This window comes from Euleptes europaea, chromosome 18 (assembly GCF_029931775.1).
Source record: "Euleptes europaea isolate rEulEur1 chromosome 18, rEulEur1.hap1, whole genome shotgun sequence".
In the NCBI taxonomy this organism is placed as follows: domain Eukaryota; kingdom Metazoa; phylum Chordata; class Lepidosauria; order Squamata; family Sphaerodactylidae; genus Euleptes; species Euleptes europaea.
This window is the reverse complement of record NC_079329.1, coordinates 1,327,112-1,349,984: the sequence shown is the minus strand read 5'-3', so window position 1 is coordinate 1,349,984 and position 22,873 is coordinate 1,327,112. Positions and strand designations below refer to the sequence as shown.

General features: G+C 50.5%; 1 protein-coding gene across 2 annotated transcripts in view; it reads right to left on the bottom strand.

Annotated features, from left to right (window-relative positions):
* Positions 1 to 20,941, bottom strand: part of NLGN2 (neuroligin 2) — a 28,350-nt gene extending 7,409 nt beyond the window's left edge. The window contains exons 1-3 of one of the 2 annotated variants that reach the window (XM_056863502.1): positions 20,347 to 20,941; positions 13,200 to 13,256; positions 2,262 to 2,411 (exon numbers count right to left, since the gene is read on the bottom strand). In XM_056863502.1, the coding sequence (XP_056719480.1) occupies positions 2,262 to 2,411; positions 13,200 to 13,256; positions 20,347 to 20,821 (682 nt within the window). In that variant the 5' untranslated portion in view covers positions 20,822 to 20,941. The remainder of the gene's footprint in view (positions 1 to 2,261; positions 2,412 to 13,199; positions 13,257 to 20,346) is intronic. The other variant, XM_056863503.1, reaches the window with a different exon arrangement.
* Between the last annotated feature and the right edge of the window lie 1,932 nt (positions 20,942 to 22,873).

Sequence of the window (22,873 nt, the reverse complement as noted above, 5' to 3'; positions counted from 1 at the left end):
GATGCTGACTCATGTGTCAATGTAACGGGCGCCATCAGATTTTAGAAGCAGTTTTTAGATTTGTGGGCTTTTAAGAGTTAAATATATTTATTGTGTATTAGAAATTACAATGTAATATAATGTTTTATAATGTAAGCCGCTCTGAGCCCAGCTTTGGCCGGGATAGAGCAGGCTATAAATCCATAAATAAGTAAGCAAATAAATAAATAAATATAAATACCCCCCTTTCAAGTAATGTTCTAGCCCTAGCAAGCCTCCGGAAGAAAATATTTCTATGGTCAGATGGATGCGGGACACCAATGGACTCACTAAGAGAACAGATCCTGAGCAAGTCAGAGCCTGACGCAGAGGTGGAAGAAGAGACACGAGAGACCAAAACTGCCTCTAGCGCGACAGTCGAAAACTGGCACAGAGACCAGGAGTCCAACTCCATGTTCCCTTCCCCCCAATTCTGTCACCTGGACCCAAATCTCATCCCAGATGATCCTGGAGTTTTCCTCAACAACCTCCATTGGGAAAACAGCCTGATGCGATGATGCCAAGGAGGAAGGTTCTTTGGGGGCATTTTTCTCAAACAAAAGAACCTTGAAAAGGCTCCCCATCGGAAGAGGGTTCTTTCGCCTTTGCTAAAGACTGCGTCGACACACAGGACCAATCTCCTTTAAAATTAATCATCACTCTGTCCCGGGGCCCTTTCGCAGGAGATAACGAGGCCTAGCCATTAATTATTGAAAGCTTTTTAATGAAATATTAATTTCGGCAGAGCCTTGGTAAATTTCACACCCATAGGGGAACAAAGAGGGGTGGGGGCTTGAACCACAGCCTGATGCGGGTTCAGCAGATGACTTAAATCCGAGGAGTCAGGAGCCAGGAGACCCCAACATCCAAGCAAAGAGCCATTTTCCACACCATGCAATATGCACGCTTCCCCTGCAAAGACGTTCACTTGGGCATAACATCCTCAGGTTGCCCCTACTCTTGTTCTCGCACATGCAGAGTTTCCTGTTGGGGAGGGCTTCATGTGTGCAGAAGGAAATTAGCTTAACTATATATAATTGTTCAATACGAACAAATGAGACCAGATTTGCTGAACAGGAGATCATATACAAAGCTAGCAAAACATCTCTACAAAAGGAATTAGAGTTCTGTGCCCAAGTTTTGTGCCAATATTTTTTCCTGCTGTCTGAATATGTAGGATAAACCTACACAGAAGATATGGTTAAAACCAGAAAGGTTTTTGCTGCTGTTCTGATAATCCATATGTCCATTTGTGTGTCTGTAATCATAGAATCATAGAGTTGGAAGGGACCACCAGGGTCATCTAGTCCAACCCCCTGAACAATGCAGGAAATTCACAACTACCTCCTCCACATACACCCAGTGACCCCTACTCCATGCCCAGAAGATGGCCAAGATGCCCTCCCTCTCATCATCTGCTTAAGGTCACAGAATCAGCATTGCTGGCAGGTGGCCATCCAGCCTCTGCTGAAAAACCTCCAGGAAAGGAGCACTTACCACCTCCTGAGAAAGCCTGTTCCACTGAGGAACCGCTTTGTTAGAAAAATCATAACACCAGAAGTTGTAACTCACAGGACCCATCCCTCAAACATATGCTTTGGGCATGCCCAGTCATTCGGTGTTTCTGGGAGGAAGTTATAAAATCGGGCATGCCGATTTTATATTAGAATGGTCATTGATTTTTGAGGATGCTTATCTACTTTTCAGCTATCTGCCCATTCTCTAGGAGACTAACTGATGGTCAACGAAAATGGCCCATGCCCTGACCACAGCTTAAAGACTCATATTACAAAACTGGGGAGATAAATGCCCACCTCCTGTATATCAATAGATTGAGAACCTTACAACTTTATCAGTATTTGAATGCATCCAATATAGACAACAATTGTGTATGGACTTATTTTTAGATATTTGGAAATGTTTTATAGAAACTTATATGTAACTCTGCCACCACTGTTGTTATATTTTAGTTTCTACTTTATATATACTTTATTCTTTTATTTTATTTTCTTATTAGTTGCTGGATTTTGAGTTTTTTCCCTTTCCTATTCTCCCCCAGCCCCCGGTTGTTTTTGAAATAAATAAATAAAACAAAATTATATAAATAAAAGAAGCGACCCCCAAAAGGTAGGACTGGTAATTTATCTGGGAGAAAGATGTTAAAGGGGAAAGCAAGCCAAGAAGTCTGAGTTCATCCCCCTACATCCCTGGGAGCCAATGGGGCTGGCCCAAGACCCCCGTACCCAGGACGCCGAGACGGTAGTTCATGGTGACGACAATCACATTGCCATACGCAGCCAAGACACTGCCGTCAAACATGTTCCCCGTTCCCTCCATGTAGGATCCGCCATGGATGAAGAGCATGACTGGTTTCTTCCCGCTGTCTCGGATATCTGCGGGATGAAAAAGGAGAGAGGCAGTGTGAGGCGGGGCAATGATAGCCACCCAGGATCCTCCCAACAACAAAAGAGGCATCCCCCAACAGAAATACCTGCTTGTGCGTACCCCTCGTAACAGGAAGTGGTGGCGATGAAGGGGATAACTGCTTCCACAGAAGGGGCAGTTAAGAAAGAACAGAGCATTGAAGGTGCTTGAACTCTCCCTAGAAGCTCAAATGACCAATCTGAGGCTATGGACCTTTGGTCACATTATGAGAAGACAAGAGTCACTGGAAAAGACAGTAATGCTAGGCGAAGTGGAAGCCAGCAGGAAAAGAGGAAGACCCAGCAAGAGATGGATGGACTCAATAAAGGAAGCCACAGCCCTCAGTTTGCAAGACCTGAGCAAGGCTGGTAACGATAGGACGTTTTGGAAGTCATAAATTCATAGGGTCGCCATAAATCGGAAGCAACTTAATGGCATTTGGCACACACATAGGTGTTGTGGTAGGGAACCAAGCGGTTCCATTCACAGGTTCAATCCAACCCCAAAACTCTGTCCAAATAAGACGGTAGAAGGGAGCTGGCATGGTCAAAGTTGAGGCCAGAGTTTGGGGGTGGAGCGGGCAAAGGTCACAGGGCCCATTGAAAGCAAGGACGTCTAGGGAAGGTATCGTAAGGGCAGCTGGTCAACTGGATAACAAATCTGGTTGGCATTCACACAATCCCAGGTTTGGGGTGGGGGAGGGACAAGAACCTTGGCTAGAAACCTTGACATGTCAATATGGAAGGCAGAGGTCATAAAATGCAAAGGGGTCAAAGGCCTGAGGATCCAGAAGTCAAAATCCCCAGAAGTCAGATGACCAGACGCAAGGGTCAGTAGATTAGAAGGGTCAAAGGCCAAACACCTATTGGAAACCAGATGACCGAAAAGTCGATGGTCCCTCATCATCTGCTGGTGCGCAGTGAAGGGTTAAAGGTCAGAGGCAGAGCAAATGCCGCTTGGAAGCTTCCCCCAAAGTCTCAGGGCTGTTACGCTCTTTGTTGAGGTCAACGGATTTGGGGGCGGGGGTTCTGGCCCCGTGCCCACCAAGCTCATTTCCACAGAAATATGAAAGAGTGCCCCTCTCCTCAAAATTTCTGTTTCCGTTTCTAGGTCACATCCCATTTCCATGGCAACCTGGAGCCTAATTAATTCGCTGCAAGGGGAGAGCGTTAATTAGACACACCAAGGTCTTAATTAGCAGTTTCCACTCAGCCCCTACCCCTGCCTTTCCTGAGGGGGAACAGACGGGTAAGGGGGTGGGGCCCACCGAACGGCACAGGCAAGACACATCTGCCCAACCACATACACACCCGTGCGCTGGAGGGCCTCGCCCCCTCCCGCCACATCTTGCGCCACTCACTGAACCTGACCTCCATGTTCTTAGCAACCCCGCACACAGAACTTGGGCAGGCCCTGCTCACTAGGGTTGCCAACCTCCAGGTGGGGCCTGGAAGTGTCCCAGAATTGCAACTGATCTCCAGACCACAGAGAGCAGTTTCCCTTGGAGACAATGGCTAGTTTGGAGACAATGGTAGGCTCTAGGGCAGTGGTTCCCAACCTTTTTTTGACCAGGGACCACTAGGACTTTTTTGTTCGGTGCAGGGACCCCAAGGTTCAAAATAAAAATTCAGAGAATTTGAAAATAAACTTTAATCATAACTGTTAGTTAAACATTAAACTTAGAATAATATTTGAATATATACTTTTCTAATAGAGAACTTTTAATTGAAAATATTAATTTATTATGGGTTTATAACTTTGTTTCGCGGACCTTAATTTAGTTCTCGCGGACCCCTGGGGGTCCACGGACCCCCAGTTGGGAACCAGTGCTCTAGGGCATTGTACCCTGCTGAGGTCCTTCCCTCCCCAGGCTCCACCCCCAAATATCCAGAAATTTCCCAACTTGGAGCTGACAACCCTACGTTCACATTGCTCTGCCTCCTCTTCTGACTTGTGACCCACTCCTCTCACGTTTTTTTTTCTGTTTCAGAGGTTTTCCCAGTCCTCCGTTTTGCTCTTTCCTTGCCGAGTCCTGCATGTGTCCTCCCACTGCGTCCCTCGCACATGTCCCTGGCACACTCCAGAAGTCCTCTGCCCAGACATGTATAACCGTACATGTAACCAAAACAGTATTTTTACAGGCACCAATGAAACTATCTGCAACCCAAGAGGTGCATCTCCAGAGGATTCTCTGCAGGACTGCAAGGAATCTTAGGGCGCAGCCGAAGGAAGCCGGGAAGGGGAGATCACGCTCAAGATTAAAGTGTAGATCAAGTTGGATTGCATACCCACCACTTCCCTGGAAACATCTCTGGGGGACCGCATTTTTGCTCAACACCAACAAACTCACCCAGATCTTTGCACGCACTCAGAGACAGACAGACAACCCGTGGGAGATGATCTTGGACACACTTAGTGAACTCCTTACACACTAACTACGCTTCTCGCACGCTCAAACCCAAGCAGGGCCAGTTCTCCAGCCAAGCTAACCCAGCAACTACGTAGGACATAGGGTTGCCAGTTTCCAGGTAGGGCCTGAAGATCTAGAATTACAACTGATCTCCAGACTACAAGAAGAAAAGAGTTGGTTTTTATATGCCGACTTTCTCTGATACTTAAGGGAGAATCAAACCGGCTGACAATCACCTTCCCTCCCCCTCCCCACAACAGACACCCTGGGAGGTAGGTGAGGCTGAGAGAGCTGTGACTAGCCCAAGGTCATCCAGCTGGCTTCATGTGGAGGAGCAGGGAAACAAATCCAGTTCACCAGATTAGCGTCTGCCGCTCACGTAGAGAAGTGGGGAATCAAACCCGGTTCTCCAGATCAGACTCCAGCACTCCAAACCAACGCTCTTAACCACCACACCATGCCATTGCTTTTGCAGGGTGGATTTTATGGGGTTATGCCCCCTGAGGTCCCTCCCCTTCCCAAACCCTCCCTCCCCAGGCTCTTACCCCCAGAATCTCCAGAAATTTCCCAACCCAGAATGGGCAACACTATCAAGGCAGCCCAAGCAGGCGGATGCTGAGGCATCACGGGGGCTTCAGTTTGCTCCCAGCCAAAAGCAGCATGTGAAACGACCACACCCTGGGCAGCGTGCAGTCACATTTATTTATTTGCATTTATTTATTTGCATTTATTTATTTATATCCAACATTGTTCCCCAGTTGGAACTCAAAGGGGCTTCAAGAACATCGTTCTCTCCTCCTACATTTTCTCACAACAATCCTGTGAGGTAGGCTAGGATGAGAGTTTTTAACTGGCCCAAGGCCACCCAGTGATAGAACTGGGGATTCGAACCTGTGTTGCTCTGAGTCCTAGTTCACCACTCTGTCCATGGCACCCCACTGCTGCCGTTGCCAGCCTGGATCCAGTTGGGGGAAGCAGGGAAGGAGGTGACGGGAGTCCCTGACTTAGGGTGACAAAATACCTTGTAGCAGCCCTGACGGTCAGCAAGCTCCTGGACTTCCTCTGAGGCAGCTCGCCGCATCCTGCTGTCCACTCCTCATGCACCCTCCTGAAGCCTTGTGCCAGGGCTGCCCTGAGGCAACCCACGGTGGCTCTTCTCAGGTGTGTCACCTGGGCAACCTTCATCCCACAGTGACACTCCTGTGCTACTCTGGCTTGCATGAACCTGGCACAATGGGTGGCACCACTGTGAACCCTCGGCCTGTCGTGGGTGTTTGAGAAAAACCAAACAGTTGCTGGAACAGCTGCTCGAGAGAGCCTCCGCAGCGGGGAGGCAACGAGGCAGGAATCGGCAGCCGGGAGAGGAAGACGACGGAGCCTTTCCGCTTGCCAACGGCCCCATTACGCACGCGGTGGTGCCAATCAACAAGCTCGCTGGAGCAGTGCTTTTCAAAGGGCTGACGTCTATGGGAAGCCTTCCTGCGTGGGCTTCTCTGGCGAAGACCCCCTGGTCATTCGCCGGGAGACCTCTGCATCTAGCGTAGGATTTGAGGAGCGGCCCAGATGCACAGAACGGTGGCAAGGCCTCTCTGCTGACATGTGAACTCAGCCCTTCTTTCAGACGGACAATATTCCAGGAAAGCTAGTATCCCCCATCACCAGCCTTCACAACGAGGAACCCCTTATAAGTCCTGAAGAAAGATCAAAGGAAGGCCACGGCCACAAACGGCACCAAAAACAAGCTGAGCGGAAGGATGCCCCGCGGCACCAGCTGAGCCCAAGCGGCCCGTGGCACCGCTGGGGCGGTGAGCAGTTCAGCTCGCTCCCATCCGCCGGCAGCACTCCAGGGGGCTAGCCCATTGGGAACTTTCCTGAGTAAGCCAAAGGGCAATCTACTCCTGTCTGCAAGGGCACATCTCATTTACAGTATATCGGTGCTGTTGTAAGTTCACACTATTTCCCACGTACAGCCTGCCCCTGGGCCTTGAGCACATATGGAGCTGCCTTCTACTGAATCAGTCCATCTGTCCATCAAACTCAGTACTGCCTACTCAGACTGGCAGCAGCTCTCCAGGGTCTCAGGCAGGGGTCTTTCACATCATCTATTGACTGGTCCTTTTAACTGGAGATGCCGGGGATTGAGCCTGGGACCTTCTGCATGCAAAGCAGAGGCTCTTCCGCTGAGCCACCCTCCCCCAAAAAACAGCCACATCAGTTTATCACACGAACCCATGAAGCTGCCTTATACTTGAATCAGACCATCGGTCCATCAAAGTCAGTACTGTCTGTTGGTTCTTGTGGGTTATCCGGGCTGTGTGACGGTGGTCTTGGTATTTTCTTTCCTGACGTTTCGCCAGCAGCTGTGGCAGGCATCTTCAGAGGAGTAACACTGAAGGACAGTGTTACTCCTCTGAAGATGCCTGCCACAGCTGCTGGCGAAACGTCAGGAAAGAAAATACCAAGACCACGGTTACACAGCCCGGATAACCCACAAGAACCAATGAACTCTGACCGTGAAAGCCTTCGACAATATTCAGTACTGTCTGTTCAGACTGGCAGCAGCTCTCTGGGGTCTCAGGAAAAGGAAGGTCTTTCACATCACCTACTGCCTGGTCCTTTTAACTGGAGATGTTAAGGGATTAAACCTGGGGTCTTCTGGCCGCCAAGCAGATGCTCTGCCACTGAGCCACAGCCCCCTCCCGTTGAGAAGAAGGATTTTGTTCCGTGGACCCTTCGTTTCTCCTCTGCTTTCTCTAGAGCTTTCTCTAGAGCAGGCCTTGCTCTGCTTTCCTTTCATGTAGCGCAAGAGCTCTGCATTGGGAGTTCTGGAGTTCTGTTCAGGGTAAATCTGCAGGACCTCCTGTGATATGAATCTGCCTCAGAATCACCACCCCTCTACAGTGCTCCTCGTTCTCCAGAAGGTTTTCCAGGGGACTGCTGAAGAAAGGAAATTCTCTGTGGTGGCACCCAGGTTTCGGAACACCCGCCTTTAGGAAGATCCTCCTGGCATTGCCCCTATTATGATTTAGTCACCAGACCAAGGGACTAGCTATGTGTTACGTTTTCCCTGGGTCCGGGTGATCAGACATGCTGTGAGTGTGTGCTGGGAATGCAGTTCCCAGGTGTATACAGGCCCAGTGCAGACTGAGAGCACGGCATGTGAGAAGGGACTTCCGTTTTCCCCGCAGCAAAGTTTTACCAACCTGAAATGGGCCTCGGAGTGCAATTTGGCCCACTGGGAAAACCTCGGTGTACCTGATCAGTATATGTAGAGCCCCTCACAAGGCAAGCAGTGCCTCTCAGGTCCATTTTGAGTTGGTAAAATGGCACAGGGAGGTTGAAACCCCTTCTGCTTGTGTTCTGGGGCTCACTACTGATCCAAGTTGAGGTTATGGGCACCTGGGAGCAGAGTTCCCAACACGAAGGTGCAGAAGATGGATGATCGTGAAGAACCAGAAGGGGAGGGGGGAAAGCGTAACAGCCCCTCAGTCCAGTGTTTCCCAAAGTGGGCCGCAAAAGCTCTGGAAGTGGGTCGCGGCCCACCCCCTTCCTCATGGCTGCCCCACTGCCCTTTTCACTGCTCTCTCTCGTATTTTGGAAACCAAGATCTGTCCCTGGAAAGAGCCTCTCTTCCATGCCTCACGTTAGTCGGTACTTCGTCTTCACTGCATATAGGTGTAAATCAAGTGAAACATGTCCCGGTGGTTCCTAGAGTGAGTTTCTTAGAATCTTAGGGGGGGATTGGAGGGTGTCATGGAGAAGGGGAGGGTGGTCAAAGGCTGGGATGTCTCCTCCCCAAGCAAAGGCTGTGCATGCCAGAACGCCACTCGCTTGGTTCATCGTGGGGGCAGCTGTGCCCTTTGTGGGATGGTTCTTGGTTTCTCAACATCTGGCTGGCCACGGTAGAAAATGGAATGTTGAACCAGATGGGCGCCAAGGCCATCGTTTTCCTGGGGTGCCAAATACCTGGGGCCGTTCCATCACCAAGTCAATTTGGACCTGTAGGTCACCATGCTGAAAAAGTTGGGGCACCGCTGCCTCGGCCCATTCTCTTCTCCTGTCCTTTTCACAGTAATTCACTTTTATGGGTTGTTGAAATTGCATTTTGTGCTGCTGTCTAATTTTAATTAATTGTATGGCTGCGTTTTACTTATGGTTCTAATAAAGAAGGGTGTGTTTTTTAAAGTGGAAAGGCAAGAGGAGTTAAGGGCCCTGAATAGGTAATAAATAAAATAACACTTCCACCTTCAATACAGCAAGAAGAAGAAGAGTTGGTTTTTATATGCTGACTTTCTCTACCACTTAAGGGAGAATCAAACCAGATTACCATCACCTTGCCTTCCCCTCCCCACAACAGACACCCTGTGAGGTAGGTGGAGCTGAGAGAGTGTGACTAGCCCAAGGTCACCCAACAGGCTTCACATGGAGGAGTGGGGAAACCAACACGGTTCACCAGATTAGTAGCAACCACAGCTCATGTGGAGGAGTGGGGGAATCGAACCCGGTTCTCCAGATCAGACTCCACTGCTCCAAACCACCGCTCTTAACCACTACACCACACTGGCAAGTACAAGTAGCAATGAGCGCCAAAGCGACTGATAACGCCAAAGTAACTGTGTGTGAACTTGGTCTGGACCCATAATAATTAGGGGTCCTACCTTTTTACCACATGAGAGGAAGTCAATTTGGTAGCTATCATGGGAAAATCAAAAGCATTGGAATTTACACCCTTATGTGCATAAAATAAACCTGGCATACACGACGGCTAGGGCCCGATCCATCAAGAAGTTCTCCTGTGTGAGCCCTACCAAAAAGAGTGGGGCTTGTGCGTCAGCATGGCCGGTTATTCACCCTGTTCAATAAGCCAAAAGTATCTGTAGGTGCAATTTTCTTTCTCCATTGCCTTCCCTTCAACATGTATTTATTTATTTATTTATTTGACACATTTATTAGCTGCCTTTCTCCCTCACGAAGCTCAAGGCCACTTACAGCATAGCCAATATTCTGCCCACAATAATTATCTAAAGCTCTTTAAACAATTATCTCCAATATAGTGGCTCAGATTAAAGATTTGCAATCTAATTGAAATGAAGGGAGGGGAGATTCTCTGCCTGCTTTTGAAGCCCCCCCCCCCCACCACCACCACAACTTCGACTCGGACCAATTTTTTTGAAATCTACATCCATATGACTAGTAGCATAGCTATTTAACTGTTTGGGGACAAGCTGTGATTTCACAAAAATAGTAGAAACATAGAGTTGGAAGGGAACACCAGAGTCATCTAGTCCAACCCCCTCCACAATGCAGGAAATTCTGAACTACCTCCCCCACACACACACACCCAGTGACCCCTACTCCATGCCCAGAAGATGGCCAAGGTGCCCTCCCTCTCATCATCTGCTTAAGGTCATAGAATCAGCATTGCTGACAGATGGCCATCTAGCCTCTGCTTAAAAACCTCCAGGGAAGGTAATAAGACCCCTACCACCACCACCGACAAAGGGAGCTCTGACTCGCAAAAGCTCATGTCCTGAAAATCTTGTTGGTCTTTAAGGTGCTTCTGGACTCGAATTGAACTGTTCCGTTGCAGACTAACGCGGCTGTCTTCTGAAACGACCACCACTGGAAATGACAAATTAAGCTTCAACTAGGTACAAACTCCTGCAGTGTATCTTCTCAGAAGCAAGTCCCAGAGAGTTTGGCGGAACCTACTTTTACTTTTTAGTAAAAGAGCTCAGAATTGCAGCCCAAAGCGGTACGATGACTGCATTAAAAACAGTTATCAATTTTTCCCTGATTGCTTCCAGCACAATACCCTGATTTATTAAAGGGCTCTTTTCCATGTGTATATTATTAAAGCCAGTATATTTAAGAAAGGAATCCCAAGGGATTTTTTAGGCAGCCTTTTAGTGCTACTCGTCTCATTCTCCACCCCTCACTTGCCATTCCTCTCCCGCCTTTCCTTTGCGATAAGCTGAATTTCCCACCGCACGCAAGTGTCCAATGCGGTGCTTCTACTTAATCAATGACAAAGTTGTCATTGGAGGAAAAAATGTTCTGTCACCTTAACGGCGGTTTAATGGGCTGCTGTTTACCAGGTGATGTTATTTACCATCATGCTATTAAGAGCTTCAACTGCCCGTTTCCACTCATTAAGCCTTTACTAAAGGGAGAGGAGATTTTTTCCAGGCCTGCTGGCAACCCCAACCAAAACCAAAGTACCACAAGAGTTATGGTCCTTGTTCCCTGTGGTTCCACTTATTTCCCCTGTTTGGGGGTGCCATGACGCCCTGGTCTAATGCATTAGTTCACGGGCCATCAACCTCCAGAAGGCCAGCAGGGAAAGGATTCTTTGGAATGTCAGCCTCTTAGGTCCTTGCCGTTAAGCGACTCCAGTGCCTTACGGGAGTTGTAGGTTCTGGTTTCTGCTGGCCACTGCCCCCTAAGAGGATGTTACATCATCTGGACTATGTCTTCCATGACTAGGGTTGCCAACCTCCAGGTTAGGGTTGGCCAACGCAGAGAATGTTAATAACAGCCAGCGTTGGTCCCTGAAGAAGGCGTTAATCGCTGAAACAGAAAGATCACCGGGCTTCTGTTGAGAACAACTGCACTACTGAATTGCTACTCTCAAGAAGCATATCTGTGGAAGAAAGGGAGGTTGGCACCCCCTTTCATGGACTTACCTATAATACTGTTATTTGTTTGTAACAAGGCATAGTCCTCTCTTTGGTGTTACTTTTAAGGCAATAATTAACAACACATGTTTTTGCCTATATACTATCAGTGGTGGATATGTTATTAAATACCACTACTTTATAATCATTGTGTCTAGCTTGTGAAGTGCTGTTTCTAGTTTGCTGAACCTCCAGGTAGCAGCTGAAGACCTTCTGCTATTACAACTGATCTCCAGCCGATAGAGATCTGTTCCCCTGGAGAAAATGGCCGCTTTGGCAATTGGACTCTATGGCAGTGAAGTCCCTCCCCAAACCCCGCCCTCCACAGGCTTCGCCCAAAAAAACTCCCGCCAGTGGAAAAGAGGGACCTAGCAACCCTATCCACGACACCTGCGGTTGCCAACTCTGGGTTTGGAAATTCCTGAAGCAGCCATTTTCTCCAGGGGAACTGATTTCTGTAATTTGGAGATCCGTTGAAATTCCAGGAGATCTCCAGACCCCAAATGGACGTTGGCAACCCTCCCTTTCCACAGATTTGGTTGTAGGCAAAGAAACTACAGGGTGATACAGGAGTTGCAGTTCTTCTTTCTAAGGCACAATTTCTGCCTTTTCGACTACAAAACCCATGATGCACTGTGGTTAGAAGAAAGATTACAATTCCTATGATGCAACTATGATTACATACTGGAAAGTTAGCCACTGACTCCTTTCCCTTCACGCTCTCATTCATCCTTAGCCTCACAGGACTGCACCTTCCATGATGCACTGTGGGTCAGACTAGTACATTGCCTTACGGGAAATGTAGTCTTTTTTGTTACTTCTGAACAAATTACAAACCAATATCTAGCCCACTCTCTTTCCGCTAAAGGGGTTCAGCATTAGTAAGTTTCACTTCACAATTTCTGCCTGCTTTGTTGGTGAGAAGGGCACAGGCCTTGTCCTCCCTGAATAAGGCAATGATACCAATTCAAAGAGACCCCAATTGAAACTCAAGGAAGGAGAATTAACCATCCACATTTTTCAAAATTCACAATTCTGTGTCTTTAGAAAAGATGTGCAAACAATTGTAACAGGGAAAAAAAAACACCAGATTTTCTGCCCTATCCATGAAACCCACTCTTTCCCCATACCCCTTTTAAAAACACACACACACAACTAAGCGGCAAATGAGATATTAAAGTAAAATAGGAATTTAACCCCTTGGTCCAGCCTCCACAAAAATCCACTCTCAGTTCTAACGTGGAATCAGTGGGTGGCGGGGCTGAGTGGAAAACAGGCCAAAATCGGGCTGCTTTTGTGGAACGTCCCCTCCCTATCCTTCCCCCCTCCCAAGAGAGCTACCGTAAAAATCCCCTCTGCCTTTCCATCTACCATCCCAATTGGATTAGGGGGACATTTTCCCTTCCAAAAAAAAAGAAAAAGAGGAAAAGGTAAAGAAAGCAGGAAAAGAGAAGCACGGCGAAAATTGTGATGTTTTCGGAAAACAAGAAGGGGGGAAATCGTTTTGCTCAAAGAGAAGACCAAAAAAAAAAGGAAAAAAGGGAGGGTCAAAAGTTTATCTGGTATTCGGTCTGGTTTTTATAAAAAAAAGAAGTAAAAACCAATAAAAAGGAAAATATTTTTTTTTTAAAAAAAGGCAAGATTGTGAAACAAACATGCATCAAAAATACCTTCGTCTGGAGTGGGATTGTTAGTTGACGCCTCCTCACGCTTTTTCGTGAGCGGACCTAGGAGCAAGAAAAAAGAAGAAAAAAGAAAAATGGGACAGGGGGAAAAAAAGAGAGAGAAAGATCAAGAAAAAAAGAGATTGCTTTCGGTTCACCAAAAAGGGAAAAAAAGCATTTTTTAAGCAAAATATAGACAAGTTTTTAGATTTTTCTGGCTCTGTGCGAGTGTGTGAGTTGCTCATTTATTTCATTTTCCCCACCAGAAAAAATATATTGACAAAGAAATACAGAGAAATTGGAAGCTGTGAAATTAAAGGTTGATTAGAAAGGAACTGGGTGGGGGAGGGCTGGCATCTACAGAAGGGAAAGATGGGAAGAGTTGGAAAGGGATGGAGATGAACTCCCCGCCCCGAACCTCACAAATCCCTGGACCAGGGCGATCGGGGAGGGGAGAGGCTGTTTCCTGGGGAGGTAAGTAGGGTTAAGGAAGGAAGACTTGGATGGGGGGGGCAGAGAAGAGTGAAGGGTGGGGTCAACACAGGGCCAGCTCAACGTGGTTTCTTGCCCCAAGAGAGGGCATGCTGAGAGCTGGAAGCCATTCTGGGAGACGTTCAGGCCCCATCTGGAGGCTGGCAACTCTAAGGATTGCACCAAAAGCCAGTGAGGGCTGTTGAGAGGCGGGGCTATGGGGACAGGTAGAGTTGCCAACCTCCAGGTGGGGCTGGGAGATCTCCAGATGACAGAAATCGGTTCCCCTGGGGAAAAATGGTTGCTTTGGAGGATGGACTCTATGGCATTACACCCCACGGAGATCCCTGCCCTCTCCAAAGCCCGCCTTCCCCAGGCTCCATGCCCAAATCTCCAGATATTTGCCAACTCGGAGATGGCACCTGTAGGTGGTGCTCACCCATTGGGGGGGGGGGTCAAGATTCTGAGCAAGTCAAATGATCAGCTTTCACAAGAAGTTTGGTTTGGGTCTCGGCAACGCAAAAGAGCCCCCACATGACCCCTCGTCTGGAGGTCCACGGGGGCTCAGAGCTGCCGCTGCCCTACCTCCAGCTCCGAAGGCTTCCACCTGGCCGAGCTGGACGCCCAGCATTGCCAAGAGGAGGGGTAGCGCCCTGCCCCCTCCATGCCAGTGGGCCCCTTAAGCCCTGGAGCAACACCCAGGAAGGCTGTCCAAAGAGCTAAAGGGTGGGGAATGAGGCACTGTGAGCAGGCAGTGGGAAGAGAACGACAGGGAGGGAGGCAGGTAGGCGCCAGCAGAGACCGTCTCCCTGGCATCGCGCCGGCTGACAAATTTGGGGCAACGCGGAAGAAAGCCAAGCTCCTCTCCTCCCTGCATCTCTATTTCACTTCCTCTCTCGTGCTGACTTACATTACGGGGAAAACGAGCATTTACAGATTAAGACAGAAGGGATGTTTCATGGGCCGACAACCCGCCTGGGGGCAGCCACTGCTAAATAAAGAGTCCAATGAGAGAGAGAGAAAGAGAGAGGGGGAAACTGCTACCAATGTCCCTCCTGACCTGCAGCCAACCGCCTCGCTACGCTGGATCCGTTCCCCTTGAAAACATCCAGCAGATCTTTCTCACCTGCTGCAAAACACCCCCCTTTGCTCCGTCATCCTTGCCTTTAAACCCTTTTCAAATATTCCTGGTCTGTGTAGTTCCAGAGACGGGCAGACATTCGTGATGGAAGCAAAAGAGAGGAAACATTATTGGCATCCAAAAATTATTGCTGGATTCGAGTCCAGGGGCACCGTAGAGACGCACAAGATTTTAGGGGTTATACCCTCAGAAATCTGGTTGGTCTCTAAGATGCTCCTGGACTCAAATCTAGCTGCTCTACTGCAGACCAACCCAGCCACCCTCCGGGATATCGGCCAGTCCTATACGTGCACACCCCACAGTGATTGGGCACAATTCCCTGGAAAGCTTTTTCCTGCCTGAGAGCTGTCTCTCCCAAACTGCATTTCCCAGAAACGTTGGAACTACGGCGGAATAAATATTTTCCCCATTGCTGGGAGCAGGAGAGAAATATGCAAGCTTCAATTTAAGGGGGGAATGAAATATTTACAGACCTCCAAGTCTGAATGTGACTGATGATATCCCTGCTTGGGTTTACTGAGAGGATACTTTGGTCACAGACAACTTTCCAGGGGCCTGTTCAAGGAATCCTGGGACCCCGAGCAAGCTGCATGCCCCCCCGGAACAAGCCAAGCCCCCTGCAGCAACGTGTGCCTCCAAAGGGCTGCCGGCCACCTCCTGTGCCACTGGTGGTTGGGAGCAAGTGCCGCTAGGGTTTCCAACCTTCAGGTGGTGGATGGAGAGCTCCTGTTATTACAACTGATCTCCAGCTGATAGAGATCAGTTCACCTGGAGAAAATGGCCGTTTTGGCCACTTGGACTCTATGGCATTGAAGTCCCTCCCCTCCCCAAACCCCGCCCTCCTCAGGCTTGCCCCCCCCCCCCAAATCTCCAGGTATTTCCCAACCCGGAGCTGGCAACCCTAAGCACAGCCCTTGTGGTGAATCAGGACCTTCCTAATTTTGCCACCCCCTGCAGCCCCTCTGGGGTCTTGGCTGGAGAACTTTTCTACCATGTGCCTCTGGGTTGGTAACCGGGGAGAGGCAGTCCCTCAGAGGATGAGAAGGTTGCCAACTCCAGTCTGTTACATCCCTGGAGATTTGAGGGTGGAGCCTGAAGAGGGTAGGGTTTGGGGGAGGGACCTCAATGGGTCATAATGCCATACAGTCCACCTTCCGAAGCAGCCATTTCCTCCAGGCGAATTGATCTCTGTCATCTGGGGATCAGATTTTGGTTCCTGGAGATCTTCAGGCCCCACCTGGAGGTTGGCAGCTCTCGGTAATGCCCACTGCCAATCATCCTATTTATCTAGGTTAGGGCTCTGAAACAAGAGATAAAATTAGACCAGCCTCGGAAAAGAATACAGGCAGCAGGTCTTCGTGGTGAAATATTTTACAGAAGCAGTGGGGAAATCTCTCTCTCTCTCTTTCTCTCTGTACATGCATATGAGTGTCGTTGTCTATTCTTAACCCCAGTCTTCCCATCACTTCCCCCGAGTCCATGAAACACTCCGATCCATTGCTGACTGTATTTCTCAAAAGTGGAACTACGTACACCACGACCAATACACTCCGGACTTATTGCACTGGGAAATTCATCACAACGGGGCTCTGGCTTGTGCCCGCAATGGGCCTGCTCTCGCTCTCTTGCACTCCTCTACAAAACTCACTGCCCAAGGTGGTGTCAAGAAGAAGAAGAGGAAGAAGAGGAACAAGAAGCGCAAGAAGAGTTGGTTTTTATTTGCCGACTTTCTCTACCACTTAAGGGAGACTCAAACCGGCTTACAAATCACCTTCCCTTCCCACAACAGATACCCTGTGAGGTAGGTGGGGCTGAGAGAGTTCGGCGAGAACTGAGACTAGCCCATGATCACCCAGCAGGCTTCATGCGTAGAAGTGGGGAAACCAACCTGGTTCGCCAGATTAGTGTCCGCCCCTCATGTGGAGGAGGAGTGGGGAACCACTCCCGGTTCTCCAGATCAGAGTCCACCGCTCCAAATACTCGGAGCTCTGGGAAGACAGAAACAGTTCCCCAGAAGCCCAGACTGGATTTAGGCAAGACAAGCAGCCAGGATAGCCGTGGAGGGGACAGAGGTGTAGGATGGTAGATCTCTCTCTCTCTCTCCCCCTCCTTCTTAATGGGGCCTGTGGCAGGCATGGCTCTGGCTTCTGAGGGGAGGGTGCTCTTATCTGGCTTTCCTTTTACAGCCCCCGATTCTAAGCTTCTACGCCAAACCTTGAAAGGAGACGCCAGTCTGGACGGACAGCCTCAATTTGGACTAGCTCTCGGGGTGGGGCAGTGGATTCAGGACGGACAAAACACTTCTTTACAAGGCGACTGATTAAAATGTGGGCTTTGCTGCCAGAGGATGAATTGATGGCCGCAGGCATAGAGAGCTTTAAAAGGGGGTTAGATAGATTCATAGAGGATAGGCTGTTCAGTGCCTATTAGCCATGGTGACTAAAGTGAACCTCCCTATCCAAAGGCAGTCAACCTCTGAATCCTAGTGCCAGGAGGCAACCTCAGGGGAAGGCCTCGGCCTCTGTGCCCCTGAACTGGTTGGCCACTGTGTGAGACGGGATGCTGGACCGGATAGACCCTCATTGGTCTGATCCAGTAGGGCTCTTCTGAGGTTCTTCTATTCTAATGCCATTGATGGAGGCCTGGACAAGAATGGGCAAAGTTAATACCAAAAAGCAGAGTGTTTCTGAGCACATGCAAAGTTCCTCCCCTTCACTCTCAAGGGACCACAGCAAGGGGGGCCCCCTCCCTGCTCAACCCCAAGGGAGGGGGCCAGTTGAACTCCAGGATAATTCCAACTCTTTGGGTTTTAACTAGCAGCAGCAAACTATTATTATTTGCGTTCATCTCCTTTGGCAACCAGAACCCCGGAGCTGTGGGAGGGGGGGAGACCAAAGCAGTAGAGGCGGCTGCACAGTTTCCCCGATGTCCTGGCCCCATAGCTGCCTGACTTTGACCCCGTGAGGGCACCTTCCTCTGGGGGCCAGAGCCGCTCTCTTGCCCGTGCCTTCTGAGGGCAAATTTGGAAAAGGGAAGGGTGCTTTAGGTGCGGAGAGGGCCAGGCAGGGCGAACGACAGCTGCACCCCCCCCCCCGGCTTCCTTGGCACAGGAGAGGCAGCTTCCGGTGGGGTGTGGAAGAATGTTCCTCCCCGCTCGCGACCAGCATCCCATCCTGAGCCAGAGTCTCTTTCCAGGTGGGAAGCGGCACCGGAGAGACCTTCCCCTCTCCCCAAATGGGAGCTGACATTTCACTGCAGCGCCCCAGGCCGCCTCTGGCAAAAGCTTGCCAGCGAAGGAGCAGGGGTGGGCGCGGGGGGGGGGGGGGCTTCTCAGGCAGACAAAGAAGAGAGGCCGGCTACCAGAAGGGGGTGCCGCAGGAGCAGGAGCGGAGGAAGGCCGGTGCTCAGCCGGAGCGTGTGTCTGCCTAGTGGTTGGGGACCGGCTTTCGCTGCTTTCTCTTTTTTTTTAATGCAATTTTTTTCTGTTGCCAAGGCAACTGGCTTAGCGATGCTGCAAAAAAAGGCACCAGGGAGGGGATGGAGCAGGCTGGCCCCTCCTCCGTCCCACCATGCTCCCTGCACCTGCGGCTTCCCCGGGGTTCTCCCCTACCTCCTGCTCGAGAGCACCCACGCACTCGCGAGCCCCCAAATTAGGGGCCCCGCGAGGGGATTTGGAAAGGGAAAGCGATGCTGGAGAAGGGAGAGGAATTGGGGAGGAAGCATCTCAAGGAGGGAAGCAAGGCCATCAGCATCTCTAGGGGGGTACCACGGCAAAGGATTCTGGGAGCCAGAACGCCTGGCTTCTCAGGGAGGGGAGGAGCAGGAATAGGAAAAAGCCAGGGCTCCCAAGATGGCAGAGGCGGGAGCGCGTGCATGTGCGGGTGAACCTTCGAGAGGGGCAACCTTGTTTCGTGTTCAGTGGCTTCAACAGTGGCATGAAGGCAGAAATTCCACAGCAGCAGCTTTCCCTGGCCTGCAGCTGTCCAAGGGGGCAACCCTGGGGGGGGGGGGGGGACGATGCAGGGAGGCCAGGATAACCTGGATGGTTTGGAACAAAAAAGTCAGGAGCCGGGTTACAGCAAAGGAGCTGGGAACCGAGATTAAACAGGAAAGGGTAAGAATTCCCCAAAGGGAACTGGAGTGCCCGAGCTCTCTCAGGGGAGGGGGGGGAGGTCCAGAAGGTTAAAGGGAGAGGTGACGAATCTGGGACTCCCAAATTGTTTGGAAAGGGAAATTTGCCAGTTACAGAAGGATGGAGCAACAGGACGGATGGAAGCAGGTTCCCCTAGAAAGAGCGGATGCAGTGAAAACCTATTAAAAGACGGTGCATGGCGGGGGTTTGCCTGGGATAATCCTAAATACAAAAGTAGGTTTTCTACTTCTCCTAATTGACACTCTCCATACATACAAATTACTACAACTTTCCCCAACATACTTTCCCACTCCATCCTTAGGAGTGAAGCCCTATCAGAGCCTAACAATGTGAGGAGGACTCTGGAATGGGTACCTATTAATCCCTATTAATACCCCACCAAAAATGGGGCAAAGGAGAAATTGAAGCAGGCTGATAGCCTGAAGCATAAAAAGGGAACAAAAACCCCTTGCAACTAGGTTTATATTAGGATTGGCCTCAGAGCTAGGGGGGAAGGGATGAAGGGTTGCCTCTAACCAGGTATTCTGCTGGGGGGAAAGGTAGGGGGAATCCCCTTTAATCCCTCCCCCAGGCTCCTCTGGGGTCATGGTATCCCTATGCATGTAACCCAGGTAGGACAGTAAGGAGCAGAGTTGGGGAGACTGAGTAGAAAAACTGGCTGGATCCAACCCACTGGGGAGAAGTCACACTTAGGAGCCATGCAAGGGTTCAACGGGTGGGGGTTCAGCAGCCATATTTTGACTAAAGCTGTGAAGTTTCCCTCCAGTTTGTTAAGGAAGCAACAGGGTTTGGGAACTTGGTTGTCTTTGACCGACCTGTTGATAGTTGAACAGGGCGAAAAGCACAAGCGGCAGCACCCAGTTCAGTAAAGGAAGTCACGTTCTAGAGATGACTGGCACATCTAGCCCGGCACCTCCTGGCCTAGCGAGAGCGATGCTGTACCTAAGACTGTCTCCCTGCAGCTGCCGAGCCAAAATATCCATGAGAGAAAGACAAGGTCTTCATTCCGAGAACATGCCTGTAGTCCCGCAGGGCCTGTCCCCAGGTGGCCAGCTTTGCCCTTCCAAATGGCTGTCCGAATGACAGCTCAGGGGGGTCACTAAAGAACCTCAGGAGCCTCCAAGGATGCCCCAAATGGCAGGCTGCCATTTTAGGAGGGTCAAGGCAGGTGGGTGGAGGGGGTGGGGACTCGGGGGGTATCAGTTGGCTGGGGTTTAGGGTTAGGGGGTGAGTTAAGATCAGAGCTTCTATCTGGGATACCCTCTTGGGACTTGGGTGGCCAGACCAGGGAATGAGTTCTCTCCATCATGCTGGAGGGGGAAGGAGAGGGAGTGTAAAATGGGGGGCACTGCCCTATCCACTCTCCCTCCCCCCCCCTTTGCTCTTACCGTCCTCCATGGGCACGTAAATGTTGAGGTAGAGACAATCTTCACTCTGGTTCTGGACGTAGCCGGCTACTACCTCCAGGTTGTCGGTGAACCAGACAGGCAGCATAATTCCGGGCAGCATGCCATGAATGTTCTGCGGGCAGACAGGAGCAAAAGCCGTGGCATTGCGCACCTCAGACCAGGAAGCGGGCGCCTCGGGTGGCTGGAAACGTCTCTCCCCGATGGGTGGAGTGGCGTAGGGGATCCCAAGATACTGGACGACGGGACCGAGGATTTCGTTGTTCAGGTCCTTCTTGATCCCTCGGAGTTTTCCATAATTGGTCGGCACTATGGGATACTTGTCCTCGGGTTTCTGCCCCGAGAGGGGCAACACATGGAGGGCCAACCCCAAAAGCCACAAGAAGAGGGCGGAGCCCGTCCGGACGTTCAGCACCCGAAGGGCAACGCTCAAGGGTGCGAGAAACATGGCGGCCATGTGGCAAAGGACGCTGGGTGGGGGGGAAGTATTCCTCACAGAAGGGGGAGAGAAAGAAATGGAGGTAACCCAAGCAGAAGTGGAGGAGGAAGAGAAAACCCCCCGGAGAGGGGGTGGCAGGAGCAATTAGGAGGCCCGGTGGCCTTAGCCAGAAGCATGGGAGGGCTCCCCGGGAGACAGAGGGGGTCTGTTGCGTTCCATCGCCAGCCAGCAGTGCAATCAAAGTCCAGCCGGGCTCAAGGGAAGCACCTGTGGGTGAAGGGAAGGGGGAGAAAAAAGGCAGGAATGAGTGACTCCAGAGGCCCAGAAGAGGAGGACGCTGGTGGAGAGAGAGACAGAGAGAGAAAGAGAGGCAGCATTCCTTGTGGCAGACAGGACAGAAGGAAGGAAGGGTCACAAACTCCCTCCTAGTTCCAGAGGGGAGCTGTGTGGGTCTGCAGTAGAACAGCTAGATTGAGGTCCAGCAGCACCTTAAGAGGCCAACAAGATTTTCCAGGCAGGAGCTTTCAAGACTCAAAGCTCTCTTCGTCAAACTAGTTCTGACTCTCGAAGGTTCACCCCTCCCGAAAGTCTTGTTGGTCTCTAAGGGACTTTTGGACCCAAATCAAACCCCTTTCTAGTTGCCTCCCAATTGCTTTTGTTCCCCGACATCCGAGAGCATCCCTGACGCCCCCCTTTCCCTCCTCATGCCCGAACTCTCAGAACTGGGGTGTGAGTCAAGAGGGAGGGATGTGGCCAAGGTGGGGGTGGGGGTCCCTGATTCCCATTTCCATGTTCAGCACAGACTGGCATGAGAAGTCTGAACATGGAACATATCCCTGTCAAAAAACAAACAAACCCAACCGTGGACTACTCTAGATGTCGGTACGCCCCACCCCCCTGGTCTGAAGAGTGTCCCACAAAGATGCCCAAATCAGGGGGGAGCAGTGAAGAATAAAGAAGGGGAGGGGGTTGCATTCCTAAGTAGGCTTCTGCCTTCCCCAAACCATACCCCCCATGGCTGGGAGACAATGCCCTGTGAGACACCCCACTCTACCCTTTGGCTCAACATTTCATTTTTGTGCACGTTGCTATCATGGGCAGTGACCCTCGCAACCATCTCTGTGGAGGCACCTATGAATCAAACACTGGTGGGTGCACCCCAAAATAAGTTTTGGAACAGCAGACACCTGCAGCACCATGGCACAGCCCCCCACAAATGCCCCCATTATCTTGGGATCCAAGCTTCTTTCTTGCACAAATCACTCTCAGGTGTCATGCCTGACCTGGATGGCCCAGGCTAGCCCAATCTCATCAGATCTCGGAAGCTAAGCAGCGTCAGCCATGGTTGGGCTGTGGCTCATTGGTAGAGCATCTGCTTGGCATGCAGAAGGTCCCAGGTTCAATCCCCGGCATCTCCAGTTAAAGGGACTAGGCAGGTAGGTGATGTGAAAGACCCCTGCCTGAGACCCTGGAGAGCCACTGCCGGTCTGAGTAGACAATACTGACTGTGATGGGCCAAGAGTCTGATTCAGTCTGATTCAGTATAAGGCAGCTTCATGTGTTCAAAGCTGCCTTCTACTGAATCAGACCCTTGGTCCATCAAAGTCAGTATTGTCTACTCAGACTGGCAGCGGCTCTCCAGGGTTTCAAGATAGAGGTCTTTCACATCACCTCCTTGCCTAGTCCCTTTAACTGGAGATGCCAGGGATTGAACCTGGGACCTTCTGCATGCCAAGCAGATGCTCTATCACTGAGCAACAGCCCCTCCCCAAAGTCCAGGGTCTCTACACCGAGGCAGGCAATGGCAAACCACCTCCGAACGTCTCCTGCCTTGAACACCCCGCAAGGGGTCACCATAAGTTGGCTGCAACTTGACAGCGCTCTCCACTACCAACTGGCCTCCATCCTAGTCAGGGGGTTTCCTCGCCAATTCACTTAAGAATAAGGAGCTGGTGGTCTTGCACCGCAAATTGAACTTTTGGCCACTGAAAACTCTGCATCCCTATTAATGTGAGACAGACTCTGAGGACAGCCCCCCCCCCATTCTCTCCAGCCCAAAGCTGAGTTTTT